Consider the following 27196-nt stretch of genomic DNA (forward strand, 5'->3'; position numbering starts at 1 on the left):
TTTAGGGACTGCATGATTGCTGCCAGAGGGTCCAGATTTGTTGCTTTTCCAGTTTGCTGGCTTTCCATGGAGTTTCTAGCAATTTTCTTGAGTGTGGCGTGGCTTATTGCAATAGCCACACTATACTCGAGGCTTATCATCCAACCTCCTTTGATTAGAGTAAGGTTGTTGTGTAGAAATATTGGTAGTAGCCAAAGCTATGTTACTAGCAGCATGAGGAGCAGGATTATTGGAGCAAGTAGAGCAGAATTTTCCACAGTCCCATCCTACTTTTTCTTTATCATCACACTCCTTCAACAATCTTCTCGTCGTACTTCAGAAGAGATTAGGGTAGAGTAGAACAAAAAAGAAAACCCTATAGAGATTAGGGTCAGATTGGAGCCGCCAAGGGAAACTAGGGTTTACACAAGGCCAAGAGCTGGACCTAGCTTTGATACCATCTAGAATGAGATAGCTTCTTGTGGAAATAATTCTCATTAATTGTAACATAGGTACAAGTCTGTATAAATAGATGTACATCAGAAGATCAAAAGGAAAGAACAAAAGATGCTAACTTCTAAGGAAACTAAATATTCTAGGATATTCACACATTTGCAACCGAGATACTCTTAGAAAAATAGGAAAGTTGACTAAATAGATTTTAAACTTTTCAACACTTTCTTATCTTTGGGTAGCTGGGCTAGGTTCCAAGTCTAATTCTAATAAAGAGACTACATTTCTTCATTCATTGTTTTTTTTTCATTTATCTGATTCAAAGTTCCTCTCCGCTTCCTTGAAAGTGCAAGGAACATCATTATCTACAATTGGACGTGTATAGGCCACTAAGTCAGCATACTGAGCTGGGTTTTGAATTTCTCTTCTTGGCCTATGAGAAACAATTGATTCTTGTTGCAGTGAAGATTCTGAGATTAAAATCTCCTGTCTTAGCTTCCATCTGTTGTTGAGTACCATTGGTCTTTTCTTCAACTGGTGACTTCTTATATATTGTTTTTTTTTATCATTGCAAGTTCATCAAAAGTCACATCCTTGCTTAGAATCATTCTTTTCGTCTCTAGACACCAAAGACGATATCCTTTGACTCCAGTACTAATCCCCAAAAATATTGCTTTCTTGGCTCTAGGATCAAACTTAGATTCTTTAACATGATAATAAGCAATACTATCAAATACATGTAAAGAATCTTAATCATTAATAGGTTCTCCAGACCATACCTCATAAGGTGTTTTTCTCCCAATAGCAGATGACGGTAGACGGTTGATGAGATGACACACATACCTAATAGCTTTAGCCCGAAACCTTTTGTCCAACCCAGCATTAGACAATATACATCGAACTTTCTCCAACAAAGTCTGATTCATGCGCTTTGCCACCCCATTTTGCTGTGGTGTATTCTAACTGTAAAGTGTCAAGCAATACCTTCATTTTGACATACCTTCACAAACGGATCACTTGTGTATTCACCACCATTATCTGATATGTGCCATTTGATCATTCTGCTAGTTTTAGTTTTAACCAATTATTTCCATTGAAGGAAAATATCACACTTCATTTTTATTATTTATAGCATACACCCAAACTCTTTTAGAAAAATCATCAACAAAAGGGCCAAAGTAATGCATACCACCCAATGAAGCTGTTTTGGTAGGTCCTCATACATCTGTGTGGATGCAATCTAAAATACCTTCAGTTCAGTGGGTTGCAGTGCCAAATTTCACTCTTACCTGTTTTCTCATAATATAATGTTCACAAAATTTAAGCTTACATAATTTGCACCCTTCAACAAACCTCACTTAACCAATTGTTGCAAAGATTTTTCACTCGCATGTGCCAATTGCATATGCCATAGCCTAATTGTATCTGAACCTGCATCTTTCTCAGAAAAAACAGCCACTGAGTCAATAACTGTACTACCTTGAAAATAATACAAGTTATTTTTCCTAATACCTTTCATCACCACAAGTGCGCCTTATCTAACCTTTAAGGTTCAATCTTTCAAAGTAATAGTGAACCCTTTAGATTCTAAGGCGGTCAATGAGATTAGATTTTTCTTTAGGCTTGGAACATATCTTATATCAGTCAAGGTTTTAACAGTTACATCTTGACATTTCAAATGTATTGAACCTATTCCAATTGTTTTACAGGTATTATCATTTCCCATACAAACAACACCATCATCTAATTTTTCAAAATTATAAAATCATTTCCTATTGGGACACGTGTGATGAGAACAACCAAAATCCAAAATCCACTCACCACAGTAATGTGTCAAAGATGTTCCAACAAGAGAAAAATTTGACTCACTTCCATCACACTTGGCTATATAGGCAATAGAATGTGATTTGCCCTTATTCTTTTGCTGCAATTTAGGGCAATCTTTCTTCCAATGTCCTTTCTTATGACAAAAGACGCATTCATCTTTAGCAGGTCTCCCTCAAGATTTACTCGTTCCAAGTTTACGACTTTGAGAACATCCTTTATTGTCAATGCTTCTGCTAGTGTTTCCTTATTGATCCTCTGATTTTTTTTTCTGCATTCAGTATTAATCAATGTAGTACAAACAACTTCAAAAGTAACTTTATCCTTCCCATACAATAAAGTGGTGGTGAGATGTTCATAATCATCAGGGAGAGAATTTAGTAACAATAAGACCTTGTCCTCATCTTTGACCATTTCATCCAAATTCAACAAATCAACCAAATTTTATTGAAAGCATTTATGTGGCCAATTATAGAAGTTCCTGGTTGATACTGGAAGCGAAACAATTTCTTTTTGAAATAGAGTCGATTTTCCAGACTCTTGGTCATAAATGTTTCTTTCAATGTCTTCCATAATTTCTTTGCAGATGTCTCCCTCATAACACAATATCTTTGATTTTTAGCGAGACACAAACGAATTGTACCACATGCTTGTCGATTGATCTTTTCCCAATCTTTGTCACCCATGTCCTTTGGTTTATCATCCAGAGCAATATCAAATTCATGTTGGTACAGAATGTCCATTACCTCACATTGCCACATACCAAAATTATTGGTACCATCAAATTTCTCCACCTCAAACTGAGCATTAGCTATCGTCTTTGAAGATAATGACAAAGTTGTTGGGGTTGGCGTTCGTGTGGACAGAGTTTCTTCTATTGCTGCAGACGTCGTTTCTGCCATCTTCCAAAACTATATATCCAATAGCAAACCAACAGAACAGAATGCCTTGGATGAATAGTACCACACTTATCCCAACTGTGTTTACTCTGTATAAGCTATGAAATTTCACTTTGACCAAACCGACCTCCAGGGAGCGACTGAGCTGCAATGGTCTCTGAGCACTTGCTTGGACAAGGTCGTTCTTGGGCATAAAAAATGGAATCAGGGATCCTAACAGAGAAACACCTCGGCACTATTCAACCAAATTCTGATACCAATTGTTGTGCCGGGCACCCCACTTGTGCCAAACGCCGATACAACTATTGTTATTGAATATATAACAAAACTAAAGCAATGCAGAAACTAAAAATTTAAGATAGCAATAAAGAACAATACAAGAATTTACGAGGTTCGGTATAAAATTACCTACGTTCTCGGGCGCCAATGATCGATCCACTACTTCCAGAAAATTACAACTTGGGCAAATTTCACCAATAGTAAGTAGAAATACCCTAGAGTACAAATACTATTTGTAACTCTTCAAATGGGAGGTGTGTTTACAAATGATGAGGGAAACTCCTTTTATACCCTCAAACTAAAAGTTTAAAAAAACTTCCCACAAATGTGGGACAAAAAACCAATAAATATAACCTAAGAGGTTGGCAGTTGAAAAGAAGCAAAGTTCAGGTTCTAAATATGCAAATTTGATGAGCATGGCTGTCCGCAAGGAAGGTTTTCATATATCTTGAAGTATCTTGAGAGTCTAATTCATTTGAGATAGTAGGGTTTTCTGATGTTTACTGGACTAAGGATCGCATAAACCTGAGGTCAATCTCTAGGTATAGCACATTTGCAGGAGCTGACTTGCTCAGTTGGAAAACTAAAATGCCATATGTATTCGCAAGATCAAGTGATGAGGCAAAGTATAAAGCTCTGGCTCATACAACTTGTGACTTGATGCAGTTGAAGTCTTTTCTTTATTTTTTTGGCAAATAATGATACAAGTACAGACCTTTGTTGGTGCACTATGACAATCAAACAACATTGTGTATTGCATCTAATCCTTTTTTTCATGATAAATTAAACACATGAGAATTGTCATTTTGTTGGGGATTGGGTGATGAGAAAACAAATTTGGACAATATATGTCAAGAATCTGAATAGCAGCTAGGAGAAGTTTCCGGCAAAGTCTAAAGGGCAGTTAGGAGAAGTCCTTACCAAAGCACTACGACAGGAGACCTAGTATCTCTGTAACAAACTGGGCATGATTGATAACTATTCTCCAGCTTGACAAGGAATCTTGAGAGTATTATGATAACAGTAATGTGAAAAACACAGTATTACTTATGATTCTCCATATAAGGAGGAGCTCTGCTAGCTAGGTTAGTCCTCTCATTTACTTCTTTTTGATTTCATTTATTCCCCAGAAACTTGGATAGCCTAACAACTCATTTGATGGCCTTCCAAAAAATGACTAAAGACACATAAGCATGACGACTCATTGAATTGACTCAAGTAAGACCAATCTTAGTTGAAGCGCTTGCTGTGGTTACATAGATTGAACCACATGGAGGCTGCATGGTAGTTCCAGATTAAGTTACCATCATTTGTGGGACTGCCAAACAACATTTAACAATAATGTTTCTACATATAACCACAAACATCATAGAAATTAGTAATCTATAACCTATTTCTGTTCATAATCAAATTTGTATGTTAGTACCAACAGCACCGCAGCAAGGTTGATATCTCTTATGAAGGGAGGCGGTTTGAGTTTTGAGAATTTTATGGTCATTTCCAGGGTCCAGTTCTCCACCACTATTGGTGAGATATCAGCAAAAAATGCAAAAATTTATAAGCTAGTGTGTTCTATAAGGCGATATTTTCTTTTGCAAAATATACTTAAAGGTGGAAAAAATGAAATTAGAGAATCAAGAGGTCATGATTGAGGGACCCCTCTTATTGTTGTGGTTGGAATTAGGGACGTAGGCACATTCTTACTGCAATTCACACTCTGGTCTTCAATGACATGCTGAAATATTAGGCACAGCTGAGATGATAATACAAGTAGTAGTCTTGCTGCCAATAAGGCACCATGGGCCTAAAAGGTGAGGAATACATTGAGAAGAACGAAGGTAGAAGTGGGAAATAAAGAAAGGAAACAGTATTTACAGCAAATCCATGCAACTGACTCAGAGAAGTTTGTTTAATTACTAGCTACTAGAAATGGAAGACGTGGAAAATTTTTAGTTACATAGAAACATAGCAAAGCCAAGAAACACAACCTAATTGACATAAGCAATGATCCTCAGCGTTAATCTTTCAGAAGCTGATGAATAACAAATTATCTGTATTGTCTTAATCAAGATTTTATTGTACACTTGCTACAGAAAATGTAAGTCAACAAGCATACCCTATTTTACGAGAATATTTTGATATGACCAGCATAAATTTTAACATGACTACTGAAATACAGGTTTTTGCCATCTCATAGTGGCACTACTTTTTATGGTCGACTGCATTGTCCATAAATCATCCATCTCAAGTTTGTTGGATTGACTTAAAATAGCTCCTCAAAAGCCTGAATTGGGTTTTGATCCTAAACTTTTATTTTATCCAATCAGACTGCAGGTGAAAATCAAATCAATGTTGCTCTACCATTAATGACATCTAATAAAATTTCAGAGAAATCATTAAATTTATTTTCCCAATATCACATATTTTCTGATTGATTTGGTTATAAAAACCAACATGTCCTTGTCAAATCCCTATGTAGCAATACATCCAGCTAAAAGAGCTCATATGCAAGTCACATGAGGCCAGTTAGTTCAGAAATGAAGCCACAGCGTTTTACTAGAATGCCTACTACTTAACCACATTACCAAGCAAACAGTTCAATAAGAAAATTGAACAATTTTTTTTTAGAAAAAAGAAAAACATTTTCCGATCTGTTATTAATGGCAAGACTGCACTGGTATGATTTATCTCGGATCATGCAGGACAGCACTGGTATGATTCATCAAGTTTAGGGACTTGATTGGAAATAGAAGTTTAGGATTCAAAACCGAAAGAAAAAAAATTATTAAGTTAAATGTTTCAAGGATTGGCTTTTACAGAATGCATCAGAGATTGGACCATGAATGAAAGAACTTACATTTGTAGTGCTTGGGATGTCAATGGACATTTAAGACCAACCTCTTCGGTCGATGCTGCAGCAAGGCTCAAGTCTTTTGCCTACATTTTGCATGAAACATACATGATAAATACACCAATGTGTAAAATTTTACGAAGAATAAATAAACATAAAATTTCAGACAAGTTGTCTGGACTAAACATGTGATAAAAGATCATTAAGTAAATGACTGACAAGCAAACACCCAGAACAAAAAAAGTCTATAGCACTAAAGTGCTAAGTGCTAACAAATGCTGCACTTGGCATCATACCAACCACCACTGTGCTACCGCCCCCAACAAATATCCACACATACACAAAAGAATATCCCATTCTACATTCGATGTTCACGAGAAAATTACTTTAATGAACTAATGCAGGTATGTCATATCACCGTACATGAAATGAAAAAGGGAAAAGAATGTAAAGTGAGTTATAATATAATATAACATCAAGGAACCATACCAGGTTGTAGGCCAACAATGTATATCAAGCTTCAACACTACCTGCACGTGCATCCCAACAGCACGTGGAGCAACCAGCTCCAATACCATGTTAGATTACCTAAAAGCTTAAGCTGTTAGGTTGTGGGCTAACAATGTATATCAAGCTATAACAGTTATCAATGGCTCTAAAACATTGAGGGCCAAGACTTGCGCAGCTGCTAAAGAATAAATTAACAATCTTAGTAAAGAATGAATGGAGGAAAACGAAAGGTAAAAATAAAAAAGGGCAGCCCAGTGAACAAAGCTCCCGCGCATGCAGGGTCCGGAGAAGGGGCGGACCACAATGTGTCTATAGTAATAGAGAGAGAAGAGGATGAAAAATATAAGATAAGTTTAAGCATGTCAATGGGTAAAAATATTTTTTTAAATATATATATATTTTTTGACATAGATAATGAAGTTGTCCCGCATCAAGCAACATTTATGAACCAATGGTCAACTATCTTTGTTTGCATTTGTTAGATTACCACTTTGCATAAAAGTTTAAGTAGGTTGGGGCGAACAATGTATATGAAACTCTAGCACTGCCCCACAAATGCAGCCCAATTGCATGTGGGGTGATAAATAAGCAATAATAACACACATTATAGGCAATTTTTAACCACCACAAAATAAACACGGGCAACAAGATTAGAATCCAGGACCTCTTGGCAACCTAGCTTTCATACCATGCTAGGTATCCCTTTACTTAAAAGTTAAGTTCTTAGATCGTGGGCAACAATGTATATCAGTATTTAACATCATTTTTCAATAGGTTGGCAACTCGCAAACCCAAGATTGGTCATGGAGAACATGGCATGGCCTCCTCAACAATCCCTAGAATGTTCTAAAGAGTCGTGGCTTGGCAAGCTTGAATTAGGGTTCTTTAAGGAGAGCCAAACACCCTAGCCTTTTCCTAGGCTGCTCAAGCGTCCACGGATCCACCACATGGCATTTGCAACATGTCTCTCTTTTTACTCCTCACCCAAACCATGTGTCACCACCGATTGGACCAACAATCTTTCTCATCAGTTATGACCTATGCAGCAATCAGCCCCCCACAAATTTGCTTCTCACTCATAAAAACCTTCAACCATGCTTTAGTTATGGTCTTTTCACACTAAAGCAATTGATCTCTCCCTTTGGTTGATACGTAAAAGGCATCCACTCATTGAAGGACGACAGCCCTCATGCCCAAACGGTACTTTAATTGGGATCTTTTGACACTCACTCCCTTGCTCTCTCACATCCCACAACCATTCTTTAGTTGGATCGTTTGACCCTCTCCCTCCCTCCATCCCATCCTAACTTTGGAATCCCTCCATTCATCAAATCCTTACACCTACCACCACACATGCTTAAGCTTTAGGGTAACAAATATTTGAAAACATCATTTGGTGAAGCAGCCCATTATCCATCATAACCCGAGGGTTCAACAGTTCTCTTATCAAGACCCCCCCCCTCTGCATGTGAATGTTAATCTCCGGAAGGGGATGATCTAAGGATCTGCTGGGTTTCATGTGATTGAGCTCATGTATTGCCTCCATCCATCAAAATTCCTTCCTCTACAAGGCTACCAACCACGCACTTTGCTTCAAGGCTACAAATATTCAAGAAGATCATTTGGGCTGATACAAGGTTCTACTGGGTTTCATGCATAGTTACCTGGGTCGCTGCCTTCCTCCAGGAACCTTGATTCAGATTGCACGTACCAATTCATAGGTCAAATAACGTCCCAAATAGATGTGAGTTGGGATCCAATTCCCCGAAAGTGGCAACCTGAATTTGTTAACCATTTTCAAATAAAAAATCATTTGAAAATATTCACAAAATTAAAAAATCATGCGAAAACATTCACTGCTGCTGCGAAGCATGCCAGGGAGAGAGAAGAGAGTTTTCTTAGGCTGTGAAGCCTGTGACAAAAGAGAGAGAGAGAGGGTTCCTGCTGCTGCAAAACAATAAGGCTTACTGCTTCTGCAAAGCCTGCGACGAGAGAGAAGAGGGCTTCCTGCTGTTGCAAAGCCTGCAACGTGAGAGAAGGCTTTGTGCTGCTGCAATGGTGGAAGGATTCAAACAATTAAATAATTCAAAACATACTGGGATGTGACACAGCATTTCAACTTACTGCTTCAATTTTTCCAAGAAATGATGGCCAAGACAACAATGAATCTGAAACAGCGTGGTTGCAGCCAGGCAGTGAAAGGTGACGACTCAATGTATTGAAGTCTTCCAACTTCATGTCCCATGCTAATTGTCCTTCAATTACAACAGAATTTTGAAATAATGTAATTGAAAATTCAAAAATTTTGTACTTGTATTATTGGAAGATTAAAGACAAATCTAGGAATATACAAAGCAAATGAATTGGAAAACAGGGGAGGTACTAGATGACAGACAAGATGTAGATTTACTAATCTAGGTAATAGGTGCCACAGGAAGATGTGTGCTAAGAATCCTAAGATGCTTGACACATGGGTCTCCAACTATCAAAGGAATAGTAGTACAATAAATGGTTGCAGCAATGGCAGACCCTAGGGGGTCTGCCATGAAGATTCCAACATTGGTCAACTATGTGACCTGCACATCCATGCGACTATACTTCCATGATGCACTTCTATAACATTCATTATTACCACCACAATTGCTTGGACCAGCTTGAGTACCTCTATTACTACCAAAATCTGCAATCAAACCGGCTCAAACACAAGTTTCAACACTGCTTGGACTTGAAAAACTGTCACATGTTCCCCCTGTTTCTGCATTTCAGAAACTACATTCAACACTTCATGAATGCGCTTCATTTGAGCAAAACATCCAACGATATTTTTGTCTCCATCTTGTAACTGAAAAATACTCCAATGAAGGTCATGCATGCAAGTCAAGTTACTAGAATATAACATAATCTCATATCTCCTTAGTAGTATCAATGTGCATGCACATCTCACAATCTGAAATTCCATTAAGTTCCAGAAGGAACCAATCAATGCATCAACCTAAACCCATCCTTCCTTTTTATCATCATGAACATCTAACTGGAGAAAATGTTCAAATTAACTAGGCCAATCCAAATATATCTTGGACTGCCTTAGATCCTGCAAGTAGTTGCTAACATTCAGCTTTTCGGTTGTAATTTGTGGAAATGTGGACAGAACAAGAATCTTTGGGTTCATACAGCACCACGCATGCTTTGTCCTACTAACAATCACACACAACTAAGAAATGCCAAGTTGGCAGAGACAAAAGGCAAATACCAGTACATAGGTCCAGTAAACCTGTTATGACTTTTGAGCATACACAAGCATTCAAAATCTAAACTCTGGACAAAAACACAGGTATCTACAGGCAATCTGATTGGAAAAGCACGACTCCAGGTCTGGGCCAGCAGAATGAAGTCAGTGAAACTGGGGTGAAAAACATGGAAAAAAAAGCTGCATGTGCCAGCAGATGGTTTCAGGCTGCTAGATGGAGATTGGTGCATGGTAGTATATGCCCTAGCAGCTGGAATTGAACTTTTCAGGGTTTTCTAAACTGGTGCCTTTTGAGTTATCACTGATAAAAAAGGCAGTGAAAACTGTGCTTGTGGTGATGATTCCTGTGTTAACCTGATGGTCCACAATATTGTTTAGGGTTTGGGCATGAGATATCCTGTTCATGATGATGACGGCATTAGGGTTTCACGATCGTTGCTCTACACCATGTAAGATAAATAGAAGATAAGAGAAGGAATTGTTAAGAGTGTGAGAACTTAAACAACATATTAGGTCTCCTACTATATTTATAATACATCTCATGCACATGATGACAATCATACCCTCATTGACATACAGTAGCAAGTAACATAACAGACAATAACCTGTAATGGGTATGAAGGTCGTCAAGTGTCACAAAAGCAGATAGTCCTGTGGATCCAACCATGGTAACCAGACCAGCCCGTTCCCGGTTGAACTGAAACTGGTCACTGATCCAGTCCCAAGACCTCCTTGTAGAAGGAGATTGGGCTTCTAACAAGCCAGCCAAGCTTTACCATGATCAAGCTTGTTTATTGAATTTTTAACTAAACCATGCTTGAATATGCTTGCTCAAGCTTGTTTATTTATGCGAATGAGCAAGCTGAACAGGCCCTTACCGAACTGGGGTACCTCACGAACTACTTGGTTCTTTTGGAGCCTCTCACTAAGAGGCACCAGGCAAAAGGTAAAAACTGAAAAGGGGCTCTTATCAATACTACCTTACGGTTTCTTTGCCCCTATCAGACTAGATTATTGGCCTTGAGCCTTGTCCCTATCACAGAATTCTGGTTATGGAGCTTGGGCTAAATAAACTCATGCCAGACAATCCCTACTTTTAAGATAAATAAGCCAATGCAGTCCATCGAACCTTATTCAATCCTACTAAACAGGCCCAACTGTTAAAGTTTGATATACATTGTTGGCCCAAACCTAAAAGCTTAAGCTTTTAGGTAAAGCGGTAATCTATATGGTATCAGAACTGGTTTCTAGGAGGCCTTGGGAGAAAGTCTTGTTGCCTACATTTATTCTTTGATGTTTAAAAAAAAATTATTGTGTTCCCTATAATGGGTGTTATTTATTGTGTATTTATCTCTCCACGTGTTGTTGGGCTGCACGTGCAGGGGAGTGTTAAAGTTTGATATACATTGTTGGCTCACAACCTAAAAGCTTAAGCTTTTAGGTCAAGTGGTAATCTAACACGAACCAAGCCCGAGCTACTCATGAGCCAAAATGACCCAAGCTCATTCATGTTCAAGTTCAGATCGTTTATTAATGAGCATCAAAATTGGGTTTTGGAATCATTAAATGCGCTTGAATGAGTGCCTACCGAGCTGTGTTCTTGAACCACTCATGAGCGGCTTGGTTTCTTTAAAGCCCTAGGAGGAGAGATGCGTTGCCAACGTGCTAGACATTGACTTTATTCTTTGGTCAACAAATAACATACATATATATAATCAATTTATTTCACATCCATACATGCACATATATTTACACATAAGCAGTAAATGCATGTAAGTATATATAGATTCCTAAACTCTTTTACTTTTACCGTTAAATAAATTCTCAGTTGGAATCAACTCCCCACCCTTCTCTTACTCAATACTTATGAATTAATCAAATCTTAAACTCCTTTATCATTAACAACATTTTAATTTATATTTGTTAAGACTTTTTGATCCTTATCATCATCATTTTCATGTGTGTGTGTATTGATAGAAAAATGGAATTTATTAAGGAAGAAGAAAAGAGTTACAAACTAATCGAGGGCAAGAAACCCTTGGAAAGAAAAACAACAAAAGAGAAAACCAACAAAAGGGAAAGGGGAAAAAAAAAAAATCTAATTAAGAAAACTGCTCTTTAATCTCTGCCATCATAATTCACTGAACAATGCCAATTAGCTAATTCCTACTAAGCCTTTCTTTACCTTCTTGGCACCACCATCCAAACAAACTTCATTTACTCTAGGACCAGACAGCCATAACCCGTTTTATCCAAAAGATATTGAGTTGCTATATCCTTCCCATCCATTTTCTCCACAGAAATAATATCCCATCCTGCGGCTCTTTTCCAAGATCAACTCCCTCAAAAAGAGGAATTCCCTCCCACCCCTGCAACAGAAACAGAGGCACATACGATAGGTCCCCATGTAAATCAAATGACTCGGACAAATATGCCTGCTATTTCTGAATCCAATGACAGATATTCATCACATGCAAACTCACTAGTGAAGCACTTTCATCCTCCAACATATCTCCCCCTTGAGTTTACTCTTTATCATTTAAATTATTTTCTTTCAAATCCTATTGTAATATGTTATTCATATGTTCAGTGGAAGGCATGTACAAAGAGAAAACATGAAGAAAACAGGAATGCTGAGTTGCAAAAGGAAACCGTCGACGGTTTCCCTGTATCCATTGACGGTTTGGTCCAGTTTCAGAGAAACGGTTGACTGTTTTGTCTTGTTACATCGACTATTTGCTCTCGGCATTGATTTTTCGATGGTATGTTTGAAAACCGTTGACGGTTCGGCTCGGTTACTAAGCATTTGTTTTCAAATTTTGAATTGGGACGTTGGAGAAGTTAGGTTTTGGAGGGAAAGCCTCCAAGAAAGTTAAATATACATGTACTATGTAACACAGGGTCTTTTAGACACAAGATAGTAAATATTCATTGCCGATTGCTCCCGTGGATATAGGCATTGCCGAACTACGTAATTGTTTGTGTCATTGTTTTATTGCTTTCATTATATTGTGTGATTGTGGTTCTATATATTTCACTATTGATTGCTGCATTGTAAGATAATTTTTTTCCACTGTGCATTCAAATTTCATAAAAAATTGGTATCAGAGCATTGCTGTAATGGCTTTTGGAACTTCTTTAGCAAAGTTCGATGTTGTTAAGTTCGATGGAACGGGAAACTTGGGTTTATGGCAGAGAAGGGTTAAAGATCTGTTAGTGTAGCAAGGTAAGGTGAAGGCTTTAAACAGAGTTCAACTAGAAAGCATGGATGAAACAAGTTGGAATGAATTGGAAGTGAAGGCTGTAGCGGCTATCAAACTTTGTTTGGCTGATGACGTGTTGTATCACGTAATGGATGAGGAATCTCCTTCGGGTGTTTGGAAGAAACTTGAAAGCCGGTATATGTCTAAGTCTCTAACGAACAAATTATATCTCAAGCAGAAGTTGTATTAGCTTAAGATGGCGGAAGGTTTGGATTTGAACCAACACATCAATTCATTCATTTAGATTGTAAGTGATTTAATGTGTGTTGATGTGAAGTTCGAGGAGGAAGACAAAGTGTTGATGTTATTGAATTCCCAAATTGCATCTCACACGTATGAAAATTTGGTTACTACTCTAACATAGGGTAAAGAAACCCTGAATTTGGAAGAGGTAACAAGTGCACTGTTGGGTTTTCATCAAAGAAAGAAGGCTAGCGATGAAATTTTACATGGTGAAGGTCTTGTAGTAAAGGGTAACCAGGAACGTGGGATAAGCAAATTTTGGAACAGATTGAGTGTTAATAGGTCTCGGTCGTAGTCCAAGAAGAAGAAGGATATTCTGAATTTTAAGAGTGGGAAAAAGGGGCACATAAAACAAGAGTGTCAGGAAAGGAAGAAGGGGAATGTTGAAAGAGGTAACAAGTGCACTGCTAGGTTTTCATCAAAGAAAGAAGGCCAGTGATGAAATTTCATATGGTGAAGGGCTTGTAGTAAAGGGTAACCAGGAATGTGGGAGAAGTAAATTCCGAAACAGATTGAGTGGTAATAGGTCTCGGTCGCAGTCCAAGAAGAAGAAGGATATTCGGTGTTTTAAATGCGGGAAAAAGGGGCACATAAAACCAGAGTGTTCGGAAAGGAAGAAAGGGAATGTTGAAAATCAAGAGAATTCTTCAAAATTAGTGAATGTAGTAGAAGGAAACTCAAAAAGCAGTGATGGTGATATGCTTTCTGTTTCATTGGGGTCGGATCACCTCACAAATTCTTGGATCCTAGATTGTGAAAAGCTGAGGTGGAAAACCAGACTGGGAGAAGAATTAAATGCCTCAGGTCAGATAATGGAACCAAGTATGCTGATTCGCGGTTCATGGAGTTTTGTGGGCAGCATGGTTAAGGAGACATTTCGGACACCACAACAAAATGGAGTGGCAGAATGGATGAACCAAACTTTGGCTAAGAGAGCTCGGTGTCTCGGGTTGAAAGCAAAGCTAGCAAGGAAATTTTGGGCCAAGGCAGTTAGTATGGCATGTTTCTTGGTAAACTAATCGCCAAGGGCATCACTAGAGGGGAAAGTTGCATATGAGGTATGGACAGGTGGTAGACTACTTTGGTTTGAGGATATTTGGTTTTCCAGTCTATGTGCACATTTCTAGTGAGGAGATATCAAAGCTTGATGCAAAGTCTCGACGCTGCATTTTTTTGGGGTCTCAAAAAAGTGTGAAAGGGTTCAAACTGTGGGATCTAATGGCAAACAAGGTGGTGATCAATAGAGACGTGGTTTCGATGAGAGCCATGGTGAAGCATACTCAGGAGAAAGATAAGAGAAACAAAAGCCAGAAAACTGGAGCAGAGATGAGCATGTTGTGCAAGTGAAGTTTGAAACTCAGGGCAGCGATGATAGCATTTAGAATGCAGGGGATTCTAGCTCGGGAAACCAGCATGATGACAGTATTGCTATACACAAACCTAGATGCATTATCAGGCCACCGCCCAGGTATGAATTTGATGATCTGGTGTCTTATGCTCTCATTAGCAGTTGCAAGGATCTAACTACTTTTTAAGAGGCAGTACATAGCCAGGAGAAAAGTAGATGGATGGGTGCTATGGTGGAGGAAATGGAGTCATTGCATAAGAACCAGACGTGGGATTTGGTGGAGCTTCCAGAAAGGAAGAGGGCGATAGGTTGCAAGTGGGTGTATAAGAAGAAGGAAGCGATATCAGAAAAGGAAGAAGAGAAATTCAAAGCACGGTTAGTAGTAAAGGGATATTCACAAAAGAAAGGGGTTGATTATCCTATGGTCAGGCACAATTCCATCAGGGTAGTGTTGGGATTGGTGGCGCATTATGATATGCAATTGGAGCAAATGGATGTAAAATCAACGTTTCTCCACGATGATTTGGAGGAGCACATTTATATGGTACAACCAGAAGGTTTCAGTCAACCCGGACACGAACATTTGGTTTGTAAACTAAAGAAATCACTTTACAGGTTGAAACAGTCTTCGAGACAATGGTATAAACCTTTTGACTCCTATATGATCCGGATAGGCTACAGGGGGTGTGAGAATGATTGCTGCATGTATGTAAAGATTCTTGATGATGGTTCTCTCATTTTTCTGTTGCTTTATGTTGATGGCATGCTAATTGCTGTGAATGATATGACTGAGGTAAATTAGTTGAAAACTCTGTTAAATAAAGAGTTTGACATGAAAGATTTGGGTGTAGCCAAGAAAATTCTTAGGATGGAGATTCGCACGAACAAAACTACAGGGAGATTGTGGTTATCTCAGGGTAGTTATGTGGAGAAGGTGTTGGAGAGGTTTAGCATGGTTGATGCAAAACCGGTAAGTATAATGTTAGCGAATCACTTTAAATTGTCTACCGCTCAATGCCCAAGGATGGATGATGATATCCATGACATGTCAAAGGTCTCCTATACTAGTGCAGTGGGGTATTTAATGTATGCTATGGTATGTACAAGGTCGGACTTGGCACAAGCTGTTAGTGTGAATATTTAGTAGATTTTCAAATACTTATGGGGTACTTCTCACTATGGCATCATGTTCAGTAAGCAACAAAGTGATCTGTCAGTTGTAGGATATGTTGATGCAAATTATGCAGGGGATCTGGATGACAGGAGGTCTACAATAGAGTATGTGTTCACCCTTGTGGGAGGACCTATTTGTTGGAGGTCCATGGTACATTCTCTGGTTGCATTATCAACAACTGAATTGGAGTATATGGTAGTCGCCGAAGCTGCCAAGGAAGCATTGTGGCTTAACGGTTTAGTCAAGGAGTTAGGCGTATAGCAAGGTGGAGTTCAGCTGTGTTGTGACAGTCAGAGTGCCATCTATTTGGCGAAGAACCAAGTGTAACATGCAAGAACCAAACATATAGATGTGAAGTTCCACAGGATCCGGGAGTTGGTTTCTTTAGGTGAACTTGTGTTTGAGAAAGTTCACACATTTGAGAATGCAGCAGATATCTTGACAAAATCAGTTACCACGGATAAGTTCAAGCATTGCTTGGACTTGTTGCATGTCTCCAATTGCTAGACAGGAGGCGGTTTCAACCTATTGTCCCAAGGTGGAGCATTGGATTATGTTTTCAGTTTTCTCCTAAGTGGTGTATATTCGCCAAGGTGGAGATTGTTGTAATATGTGGGTCATATGTTGAGTGTAAGGCATGTACAAAGAGAAAACATGAAGAAAATAGGAATGCTGACTTGCAAGAGGAAACCGTTGACTGTTTGGTCCAATTTCAGAGAAAAAAGTTGACTATTTTGTCCTGTTACATTGACTGTTTGCTCTCGGTATTAAACCGTCGACGGTATGTTTGAGAAACCATTGACGGCTTGGCTCGGTTACTTAGTGTTTGTTTTCAAATTTTGAATTGGGACGTTGGACAGGTTGGGTTTTGGAGGGAAAGCCTTTAGGAAAGTTATAAATACATGTTGTACTATGTAACACAGGGTCTTTTAGACACAAGATAGTAAATATTCATTGCCGATTGCTCCCGTGGATGTAGGCATTGCCGAACCCCATAATTCTTCGTGTCATTGTTTTATTGCTTTCATTATACTTTGTGTGATTGTGGTTCTGTATAGTTCACTGTTGATTGTTGCGTTGTAAGATAATTTGTTTCCGCTTGCATTCAAATTTCACAACAAATTCCTCCTCTGATCATTAAAATCCACCCACCTCGCCACCTGAAAACGATAAACCTTAATATCCCTACCCTTATCATTATTAATTGCCTCATCTATACTTTGAACTCCAAACCATCAAGATTAATTGTGAGCATTGTTCCTACAACTATTTTAGCCACCATGCCCCTACCCTCATCAATATTAGGCAGAGGATAATCTTAGACCACTCTCCCAACATTCTTGCTTATAACACCCACTATAGAGTATAGAATTAGAAACATCATCTGAATTCAGTGAACTACCTAATCCATTTTTCCCATTTCTGAGACTTGCCTTATGTTACCCATGTTTCCAGGATCCATAAACTTGCAATTTAGCTGAAGCCACGCCCCTTCCCAATAGCAATTCAACCCTTTAGGAAGATTTGAGATGCCCTTCATTTAGGAAGCTTGAGGAGCCACCCTATTAGAGAGGCTGCGTCATCTACCCATTAGTACATATTGATCCAACAAATGGGCTTGAATATTTTGAGAGACGAGTAATATTTATAATGTCTGGACCAACCCATTCTAAGCCCACACCATTTCCATTGAACTCACCAAGCCCATTATTCACAAGGCCCAGCCCCTTCCAACACTGCCAATTTCAGAAACCCTAGCTACCTAAGCACCGACTGCAGTAGCCCCCAAACACAGAGATTCAATGGTGGGTGATGAATATCCAAGCCTCACAACCTGCATCACATACCCACAACAATCACAAAATTGATTCCTTTCTGCCGTGACCTTGCTCCATGAACCACCATTCCTATGAAACCCCTTCATCAACCTTGCCTTTGCCATAATTATTTGCCATTGCTCGTAACTCATTAGCCATCACTCCAAATTCCTGAATAAACCCATGCCAACTTCTCCTTTAGCCTCGCTAGGAACAAAAAATCAATAATCTTTTCCCCTTCCAATCCAACCCTATCTCGAAAAATTTCCCCATCTTCTTTGAACAGACAGATAGCCAATACCTGATGCTTCCAATCCTCTTGATCTGAAAACTCTTTTTAATCTTCCAAAAATCAATAATCTTCTCTGGAAACCATTTAACCAACAACTAAGACAACCTAACCCAATGATTTTTTCTTAGGGTTATGCTTGAGCACAAATAGAAACTCACTCTTTCACATTACCACCTACCAATCCAACCGACATAGTGGCTTTGCCGAGTTGGCCTCCATTTCGGGTTTAAAACCATGGATCCTCCATTTCGGGTTGGAACAAATTTTGAAGTCAAGCATTCATGCAAGAAGTCATTGTTTTAAAGCATAAGGCAAGGATATTAATCCTTGAGGGCGAGGCGTAAGCCTTAAGGTGTTGAGGCGTAAGCCTTTTCAGAATTTATTTATAAAGAAAAATTAAGAAACTTATAAATAAAATACAAACAACAACAACAACAACAAAACCAAGCCTTAGTCCCACTAAGTGGGGTCGGCTATATGAATCCTTTTCCGCCAATTTATGCGATCATGGACCATTTCTTTTGATAGATTCAAAGACATTAAATCCTTACTCACTATCTCCTCCCAAGTTATTTTAGGTCTACCCCTACCCCTTCTACTGCCCCCCACAGTAACTAAGTCACTCTTCCTCACAGGTGCACTATAAGGCCTACGTTGCAAGTGTCCATACCATCTGAGTCGTCCTTCCCTTATCTTATCTTCTATAGGAGCTACACCTAACTTACCACGAATATGTTCATTCCTTAATTTATCTTTTAATGTTATACCACTCATCCATCCAAGCATCCTCATCTCGGCAACTTTTACTTTTTGGATATTATATTTCTTCGTCGCCCAACATTCTGATCCATATAGCATAGTTGGTCTTATAGATGTCCTATAAAACTTCCCTTTCAATTTTAAGGGTATTCTACGATCACATAGAACACTTGAAGAACTTCTCCATTTTACCCAACCTGCTTTAACTCTATGCATTACATCATCTTCAATTTCTCCTTCAGCTTGCATAATAGATCCAAGGTATCGAAATCTACAAGTACTATTTATTTCTTCATCATCAAGTTTAACTTTGTCTCCAATATTCCTTCTATCATTACTAAAATTACATTTCATATATTCTGTTTTATTTCTACTTATCTTAAAGCCTCTGGATTCCAAAGCTTCTCTCCATAATTCTAACTCAGCCTCTACTCCATCCCTAGTTTCATCAATTTATACAATATCATCTGCAAACAACATACACCATGGAACCTCCTTTTGAATACTCTTAGTCAATTGGTCCATCACTAAAGCAAAAAGATAAGGACTCAAAGCAGATCCTTGATGTACACCTATGGTAATTGGAAATTCTCTAGTTTCTCCATCTATAGTCTTTACACTAGTCATTACTCCATCGTACATATCCTTAATGACATCGGTATACCTACAACATACACCCTTTTTTTCTAAAACCCACCATAAAACTTCCCTAAGTATCCTATCATATGCTTTCTCAAGGTCAATAAATATCATATGCAAGTCCCTCTTCTTTTCCCTAAACTTTTCCATTAATCTTCTTAAAAGATAAATAGCTTCTATGGTAGATCTCCCAGGCATAAAACCAAATTGATTTTCTGAGATCTTCGTTTCTAACCTTAATCTTTGTTCAACTACTCATTCCCATAGTTTCATCGTATGACTCATAAGTTTAATTCCACGATAGTTATTACAATTTTGAATATCTCCTTTATTTTTGTATATAGGTATTAAAGTGCTTTTCCTCCATTCATCTGGCATTTTCTTAGTTTTTACAATTGTATTAAATAAATTAGTTAACCATATAATTCCGTTAGCACCCAAGCATTTCCAAACTTCAATTGGGATGTTATCTGGTCCCATAGCTTTCCCATTTTTCATCTTTTTTAGTGCAAACTTAACTTCGTTAACTCTAATTTTTCGAATAAATCTTATATTTTTAGTCTTTTCCTCATTTGACAATTCTAAATTTAAGCCTTCTATTTGGTTTTCATTAAACAACTTACTAAAGTAACTTCTCCATCTTTCTTTAATATCTTCGTCCTTAACCAAGACAATATCATCCTCACTTTTTATACATTTTACATTTCCTAAGTCCTTGTTCTTCCTTTCTCTAGCTTTAGCAAGTTTAAATATATCTCTTTCCCCTTCTTTTGTACCTAATCTATCATACAAACTATTAAATGATCTATATTTAGCTTCACTAACGGCCCTTTTTGCATCTTTTCTTGCCTCCTTATATTTTTCAAAGTTATCGTTGTTTCTACATTTTTGCCACGTTTTATACCAAATTCTTTTTGTCTTTATGAATTTTTGTACATCTTTATCCCACCACCAACTTTCTTTGCTATTTGAGAATCTTTCCCTTGATTCGCCTAAAATCTCTTTTGCTATTTTTTTAATAGAGTTAGCTAATCTATTCCAAAGAGTATTTGAATCTATCCCATCTTCTAAGGTCCAATCCCCATCTTTGATCATTTTATCTTCAAATTTTATTATATTTTCTCCTTTTAGGTTCCACCATCTAGTTCTCCTACACTGGTTTATTTTATCCTTTTTCTTCCATTTTTTAATGCATATATCTAACACTAAGACTCTATGTTGTGTGGTTAAACTTTCACCTGGAATAACTTTACAATCCTTGCATGATACACGATCTACCCTCCTAGTTAAAAAAAAATCTATTTGACTTCTATTTTGTCCACTTTTAAAGGTTATTAAGTGTTCTTCTCTCTTCTTAAAGCAAGTATTCATTATACTAAAATCATATGACATAGCAAAGTCTAAGATCATCTCCCCAGACTCATTTTTGTCTCCATATCCATATCCTCTATGTATCCTTTCATAATTTTTATTATCTCTTCCAACGTGTCCATTCAGATCTCCTCCTATAAATATTTTCTCAGTCCCTGGTATGCCTTGTATAATACTATCCATATCTTCCCAAAATTGTCTCTTAAGATTTTCTGCTAAGCCAACTTGAGGAGCATAAGCACTAATGATATTTATTATCTCTTGTCCTAATACCATTTTGATTTTTATAATTCTATCCCTCACTCTAATTACATCCACAACGCTATCTTTTAAGTTTTTATCTATAATAATGCCTACTCCATTCTTATGTTTTTCTTTTCCAGTGTACCAAAGTTTAAAACCTGATTTATCGATTTCTCCAGCTTTCTCCCCCACCCACTTAGTTTCTTGAAGGCAAATTATATTAATTCTTCTTCTAATCATTGTATCCACAATTTCCATGCTTTTACCCGTAAGTGTCCCTATATTCCAAGTTGCTAATCTAATCCTAGTTTCCTGAACTGACGTCTTTACCTGCCCACGTCCAGAATGATGCAGGAACCCTCGCATATTTGACACCGTACCCGGGCGCCGACACGGCACGTCGCTTCGGGGCGACGACCTAGCCCACCCTCGCCCACTTTTCGCTACACCTGGGTGGTTCAAGTGCAACGCGTCGCTCGTAGGGGACGCCCCAGCAAATATTCGGTAAGGATTCATATCATAGTGATCTGACAAATTTTACGCTGGCTGTCAGCTACCTAACGCAACCCTCCTCCTTAACCCAGGCTTGGGACCGGCTGTGTGTGAAAAAATTAGGACATTTAAGTGCATCACAGGCGGAGTTATAAATAAAATACAAAAAAACATATAATTTGCAAACTACTTGTTGGCCATTCAAAAACATATACTAACTTGATTTCATTAAGCAAATCATGCCAAGAGATACAAATAACATTATAAAGTTCAAATTATTTTCAAGATCTAAGATGCAAGTCTCAATTATTTTGGAAAAAACTGAGGGTCAAGAGTTTTAAAGACTAACTCATTACTTTACGGCATTACTTTCATATACACGAGCAAAAAAAAATTTACTGCCAATTCTAACTCGAGACTTACATACTAAAAATGTGTAGGCCTCAACCAAAAGGGTGCAGAAAGTGAGCATTTTGTACAAATTCTTAAGCCTCAGTGTGTAATGCTTTGACCTTTTTGGGATTTGGTATTTAAGACTAAGCCTTGAGGTGTTTTAGGCATGCCCCATCTTGAAGCGAGCCTCAAGGTGAGCCTCGATTGAGCCTTTTAAAACATTGCAAGAAGTTGATTGGAAAGTGTAGAATTATTAGATATCTATCAGCCTTTATTAGAGCTAATCTTTAGGAGATTTACAGCTGACAAATCAGTTGATTTGTTAGCTATTTTGGTTCGACGATCCTAGGGTATTTGGGTAACAAGTTACCCGATTCTGTAGATAGTTTTTCCTATTTTATTGCTTTCCATTTTAAATAGGATATTCTATTTTCAGTAGCTTGTAAATATCCTTAGTAATTAGATGAGAACTATGATCTATTTAAAAGGAATGTAAACTTTTTCATAAGTTAGTGGAATATTCAGATTTCTTTTCCACATTTCAACATGGTATCAGAACATCCTCTGAACCCTAATTCTCCTATATGTCCAAATACAGTATGGCCACCGGAAGACGCGACTCCACCTCTTCAGTCTCAGACATCACCACCAATTAGGAAGCCATGGTCTTAGGAAATAGCAGCAGTTTAGATAGCAGCCTCATGCCCATTACAGGACACAAACTTAATGGGAATAACTATCTCCAATGGTCCCATTCCGTGATGATGTTTATATGCGGAAAGGGAAAGGATGATTATCTCTCAGGAGTTACAGCCCAACCAAGCAAGGATGATGCGAAGTTCAAAACATGGAAATTGGAAAATAACATGATCATGTCATGGCTCATTAATTCCATGACAAATGACATTGGAGAAAATTTTCTTCTTTACGAAGTACTGAAGGAGATTTGGGAAGCTACCAAGGAAACATATTCTAACAATGAGAATACATCTGAATTATTCAAGGTGGAAATTTTTCTCCATGACTTACGCCAAGAAGATTTGACAGTGACCCAATACTTCAACACCCTCAACTGCTACTGCAACAGTTGGACTTATTCGAGAAGCACTATTGGAGCTATCCCAAAGATGGAATCAGATATAAAAAAATTGTTGAAAAGAAAAGAATATACAAGTTTCTAATTGGATTAAATAAAAATCTTGATGAAGTACAAGGAGGAATCCTAGGATCCAAACCACTGCCAAACATTCGAGAAGCATTTTCAAAAGTTTGCCGAGAGGAGAGTTGAAAGAAGATAATGATGGGCCCTCAAGATTTTGCAACAAACGTGGAGAGTTCAACCCTTGCGGTTTGAGGAAATCCATATAACAGTAGTGACAGTAGATTGAAAAAAGGGAGGTTGTGGTGTGACCATTGTCGACGTCCTAGTCACACCAAGGACACTTGCCGGAAAATCCACAGTAAACCCGCAGATTGGAAGCCTTCCCACTTTGCCAACGACAAATAAGTTGATTTGTTAGCTATTTTGGTTCCACGATCCTAGGGGATTTGGGTAGGATGTTACCCGATTTTGTAGATAGTATTTCCTATTTTACTGCTTTCCATTTCAAATAGGATATTCTATTTTCAATAGGTTGTAAATATCCCTAGTAATTATATGAGAATTATCATCTATTTAAAGGGAATGTAATCTTTTTCATAAGTTAGTGGAATATTCAGTTTTCTTTTCGACATTTCAATAGAAAGCTATTACACTTGATACTCACTAGGATTGGCACGCCTTTTGTTTTTGGGGTTATCTTAATAGAGATTCCCAGCCAAAATGGATTGCTAGTTGTAGGATTGTACCTCAAGAATCTCCTAATAAAGGACTAGTGTACAAGTATAATAGAATATTTGATACTATAGGATACTTTGTTGCAGGTTAAGCCGATTAGGTTAATGATAGGAGATCAACTACTAAGTGTTGTACCTTTGTGGACAGAAATATTGTCACTTGGGAAAACTAGAAATGAAGTACTGTGGGAAGATCCAATACCGAGCTAGGGCACATACAATCAGTGAGTTATTGTCTTTGAGATTTCTTATGTCGAAGTGGTTGTCTTCTCACAAAACCTACAATTATGTTTTGTGACAATTGTGCAACTATATATCTAGCAAGTAATCATGTGTTCAATGGGAGGACAAAACACATCAAAGTTGACAATAATTTTGAGGGAGATGTTTAAATGAATAAAGCTGTGGATACCTTGTTGAAGTACTATAAGCAGCTAGGAGATTCGTTCATAAAGAGCTTTCTTATACATCCTTTATTTGATTGTTGTACCAAGCTGGGGTTGGGTATATTTATACACTCCCAACTTGAGGGGGAGTGTTAGTGGTGGCAGCTTATAGTGCAGGGTACTCTTGTCATCTGTGATCAGCGCTTCATATAGCTAGGCCTTGAGGATTATATTCTCAAGACCAAAACTTTTCTCATGTTCACTCTCTTCTGTTCCATTTTCTAACTCTAATCCTATTTCTCATAATCTAGTTGGATCTTCCAGATCCAAAACAAAACGAAAAAAAAAAAAAAATGAAGATAAGTTTAGGTTAACAATACCTAAAAGTTGTGAAATTACATCATAATGTCTTCTCCACTTGATCCAAAATAATAATTTCTTAGAACTAGCAAAAGTATATGCGAGTTCATAATCATGAAAGGAGCAAAGTTTTATCATGGTTTTGCATAAAACTACTGAATTGAGGTTCTGAAGTTTGTTCGTGTGTGCGTGTCCCCCCCCCCCCCTCTCCCCTCTAGCGTAGGAAGTTTTGGTAACTAAAGGATCAATTTTTTATATAATCATTCTGATAAACTCATAAAAAGTTTGCTATTGCTCGAGTTAGCAAAATTTTCCATCTAAATTTTTCATTTTTTTTATCAATAAAAAGAACTATTATTAGATGGGCATCAAGGGGATGCTGACCCAGGTACAAGCAATCAACCACCCTGCAGGGTGTCACGGAAATCAAAAATTACATTAATGACCATTCACAATTTTCCCAAAAGGAATGAGATTCAAAGCTTTCTCTTCTCCTTGGTGGCTCTAATGCCTTTCCAAGCCCAAAGCTCCGCTCTCACAGAATTGGCAGTAACCTACTGATGTCCAGTCAAGGACAGGGCCATGTTCCATGGATTTCTTGTCTAGAGACGGTGAAGAAGGATGTGGTTGACTGATTCCACATCAGCCATACAAAGAAAACTCCTATTGGTAACGGTCAGCCCCCGTTTCTGCAAGTTGTCCAAGGTTAAAATTTTTCCATGTGTTGCCTCTCAAGCAAGAAAGGCAACCTTTGAAGGGGCTGCTGTCTTCTAAATATGAACCCATTTGCTGCAATTTGTTCCTATTGGAGATAGCTTCCTGTAGAAAGATCTGATAGTGAAGGCACCATCTTTGTCCAAAGCCCATTTTGGTTCAGTGGGGATGTTTTGGTACCAAAAAGTATAGATATTGCTGTAAAAGTCAGATAGAACATGTAGTTCTCAGTCTGCCACATTTCCAGCTAAGGGCATATTCTAGAAGATTCCCTGATATGAGATTTGAAGATGATGACTAATGAGGGCATCCTAGTCATTGGCCAAACTGTAGATGGAAGGAATGCAGCTCTAAGTGTAAGGGGGAATAAACAAACATGCGGAAAATTCCCAAAACACAAAACCTGTGAGAAAAAAGATAAGATAGAGACAAGAAGACGCCAAATAAAATAATCACACGCACGCACAAGACAATATTTACGTGGTTCAAAAATTTTTCCTATGTCCACGGAGTTGCAAGAATTTCACTATTATTAGGGAAGTATACAGAGTGCAACAATTACAGTTTCTCTCACTCTCAACAAGGGAGAAATAATGTGCACGCACCCTAAACACCAAAGTGAACACCTTTGGATTGTGCACACAAGAGTCTCACACTCTCTCCACGCTGCTACAACACTCTACACCGCTCTACACACATAGACGAACCCTAGAAATATATATCTTATGATTTACAAGATCATAGCTTTCGAAATAGGAAAGTTTTGCCGAAATCTCGCACAGAAGATCATCACCGTCGACCTAGTTGCACCCCTATTCCCCATGGTCACAACTTGGTCGAGCCTCGCGGGAAATCAGGAATCTTGAACTTCAGCATCCTCAATCTAGTCGCACCATTAAGACTTGCTGGTCGAGATGATGGTCGAGCCTCTCCAGATTTCGTCCTTCAGGAAATCTCAGAATCTCAACTTGGTCGCCCTTTAGGGTCTTCATGGTCGAGCACTTGGGCGAGACTCTCGGTATTTCTGGCCAGACCTCGGACGATACATGGATTAAACATAACTAAGCACCACAAAACCCAACAAATCACCAACATCAACTGCAATTCTCCGAAAGAATAATCCCTCATCCTTGCAACTCATCCTCCTGTCCTCAAACTAGAAGGCCAACTGAAGCTGTACACAGCTTCAGCTTCTCAATAGTGACACCCTTAGTCAACATATCTGCCGGGTTATTAGATCCACAGTTCTTCTCAAGTTTTACCAACTTATCTTCAACAAGGTAACGGATAAAGTGGTATTTTGTCTGTATATGCTTCAACTTTGAATGGAAAGCCGAATTTTTAGCAAGAAAGATTGCACTCTGACTGTCACTATGTAGAAAGTCCATCTTCTGCTTCTTACCCTATTCATTTAAGAAACCATGTAGCCAAATCATTTCCTTTCCAGCTTCAGTTGCTGCAACATACTCAGCTTCTGTAGTAGACAAAGTAACAATCTTTTGTGGGTTTGAAGCCCAAGATATAGCTGTACCACCCAGAGTAAATACAAACCCAGTAGTACTCTTTCTCCTATCAGTATCACCAGCAAAGTCAGGATTTACATAACCGTGAAGTTTCAAACTTGCACTTGTGAAGCAAAGACATATATCTGATTTACCCTTCAGATATCTCAAAATCCATTTGACTGCCTCCCAATGCTGCTTTCCTGGCCTACTCATGAATCTGCTCACAACTCCCACTGCATGTGCAATGTCTGGCATTGTACACACCATGACATATATCAAGCTACCAATAGCTGAGGCATAGGGCACCTTGCTCATGTGG

General features: G+C 38.2%; 1 protein-coding gene across 3 annotated transcripts in view; it reads right to left on the reverse strand.

Annotated features, from left to right (window-relative positions):
• LOC131160336 (probable 3-hydroxyisobutyrate dehydrogenase, mitochondrial) overlaps nt 1-27196 on the reverse strand; it is a 126355-nt gene that overhangs the window by 7171 nt on the left and 91988 nt on the right. For all 3 annotated transcript variants that reach the window (XM_058115928.1, XM_058115929.1, XM_058115930.1), the window contains one exon: nt 6292-6371. In XM_058115928.1, coding sequence (XP_057971911.1) covers nt 6292-6371 — 80 coding nt within the window. The remainder of the gene's footprint in view (nt 1-6291; nt 6372-27196) is intronic.

The sequence above is a fragment of the Malania oleifera genome, chromosome 7 (assembly GCF_029873635.1).
Source record: "Malania oleifera isolate guangnan ecotype guangnan chromosome 7, ASM2987363v1, whole genome shotgun sequence".
Lineage (NCBI taxonomy): Eukaryota > Viridiplantae > Streptophyta > Magnoliopsida > Santalales > Ximeniaceae > Malania > Malania oleifera.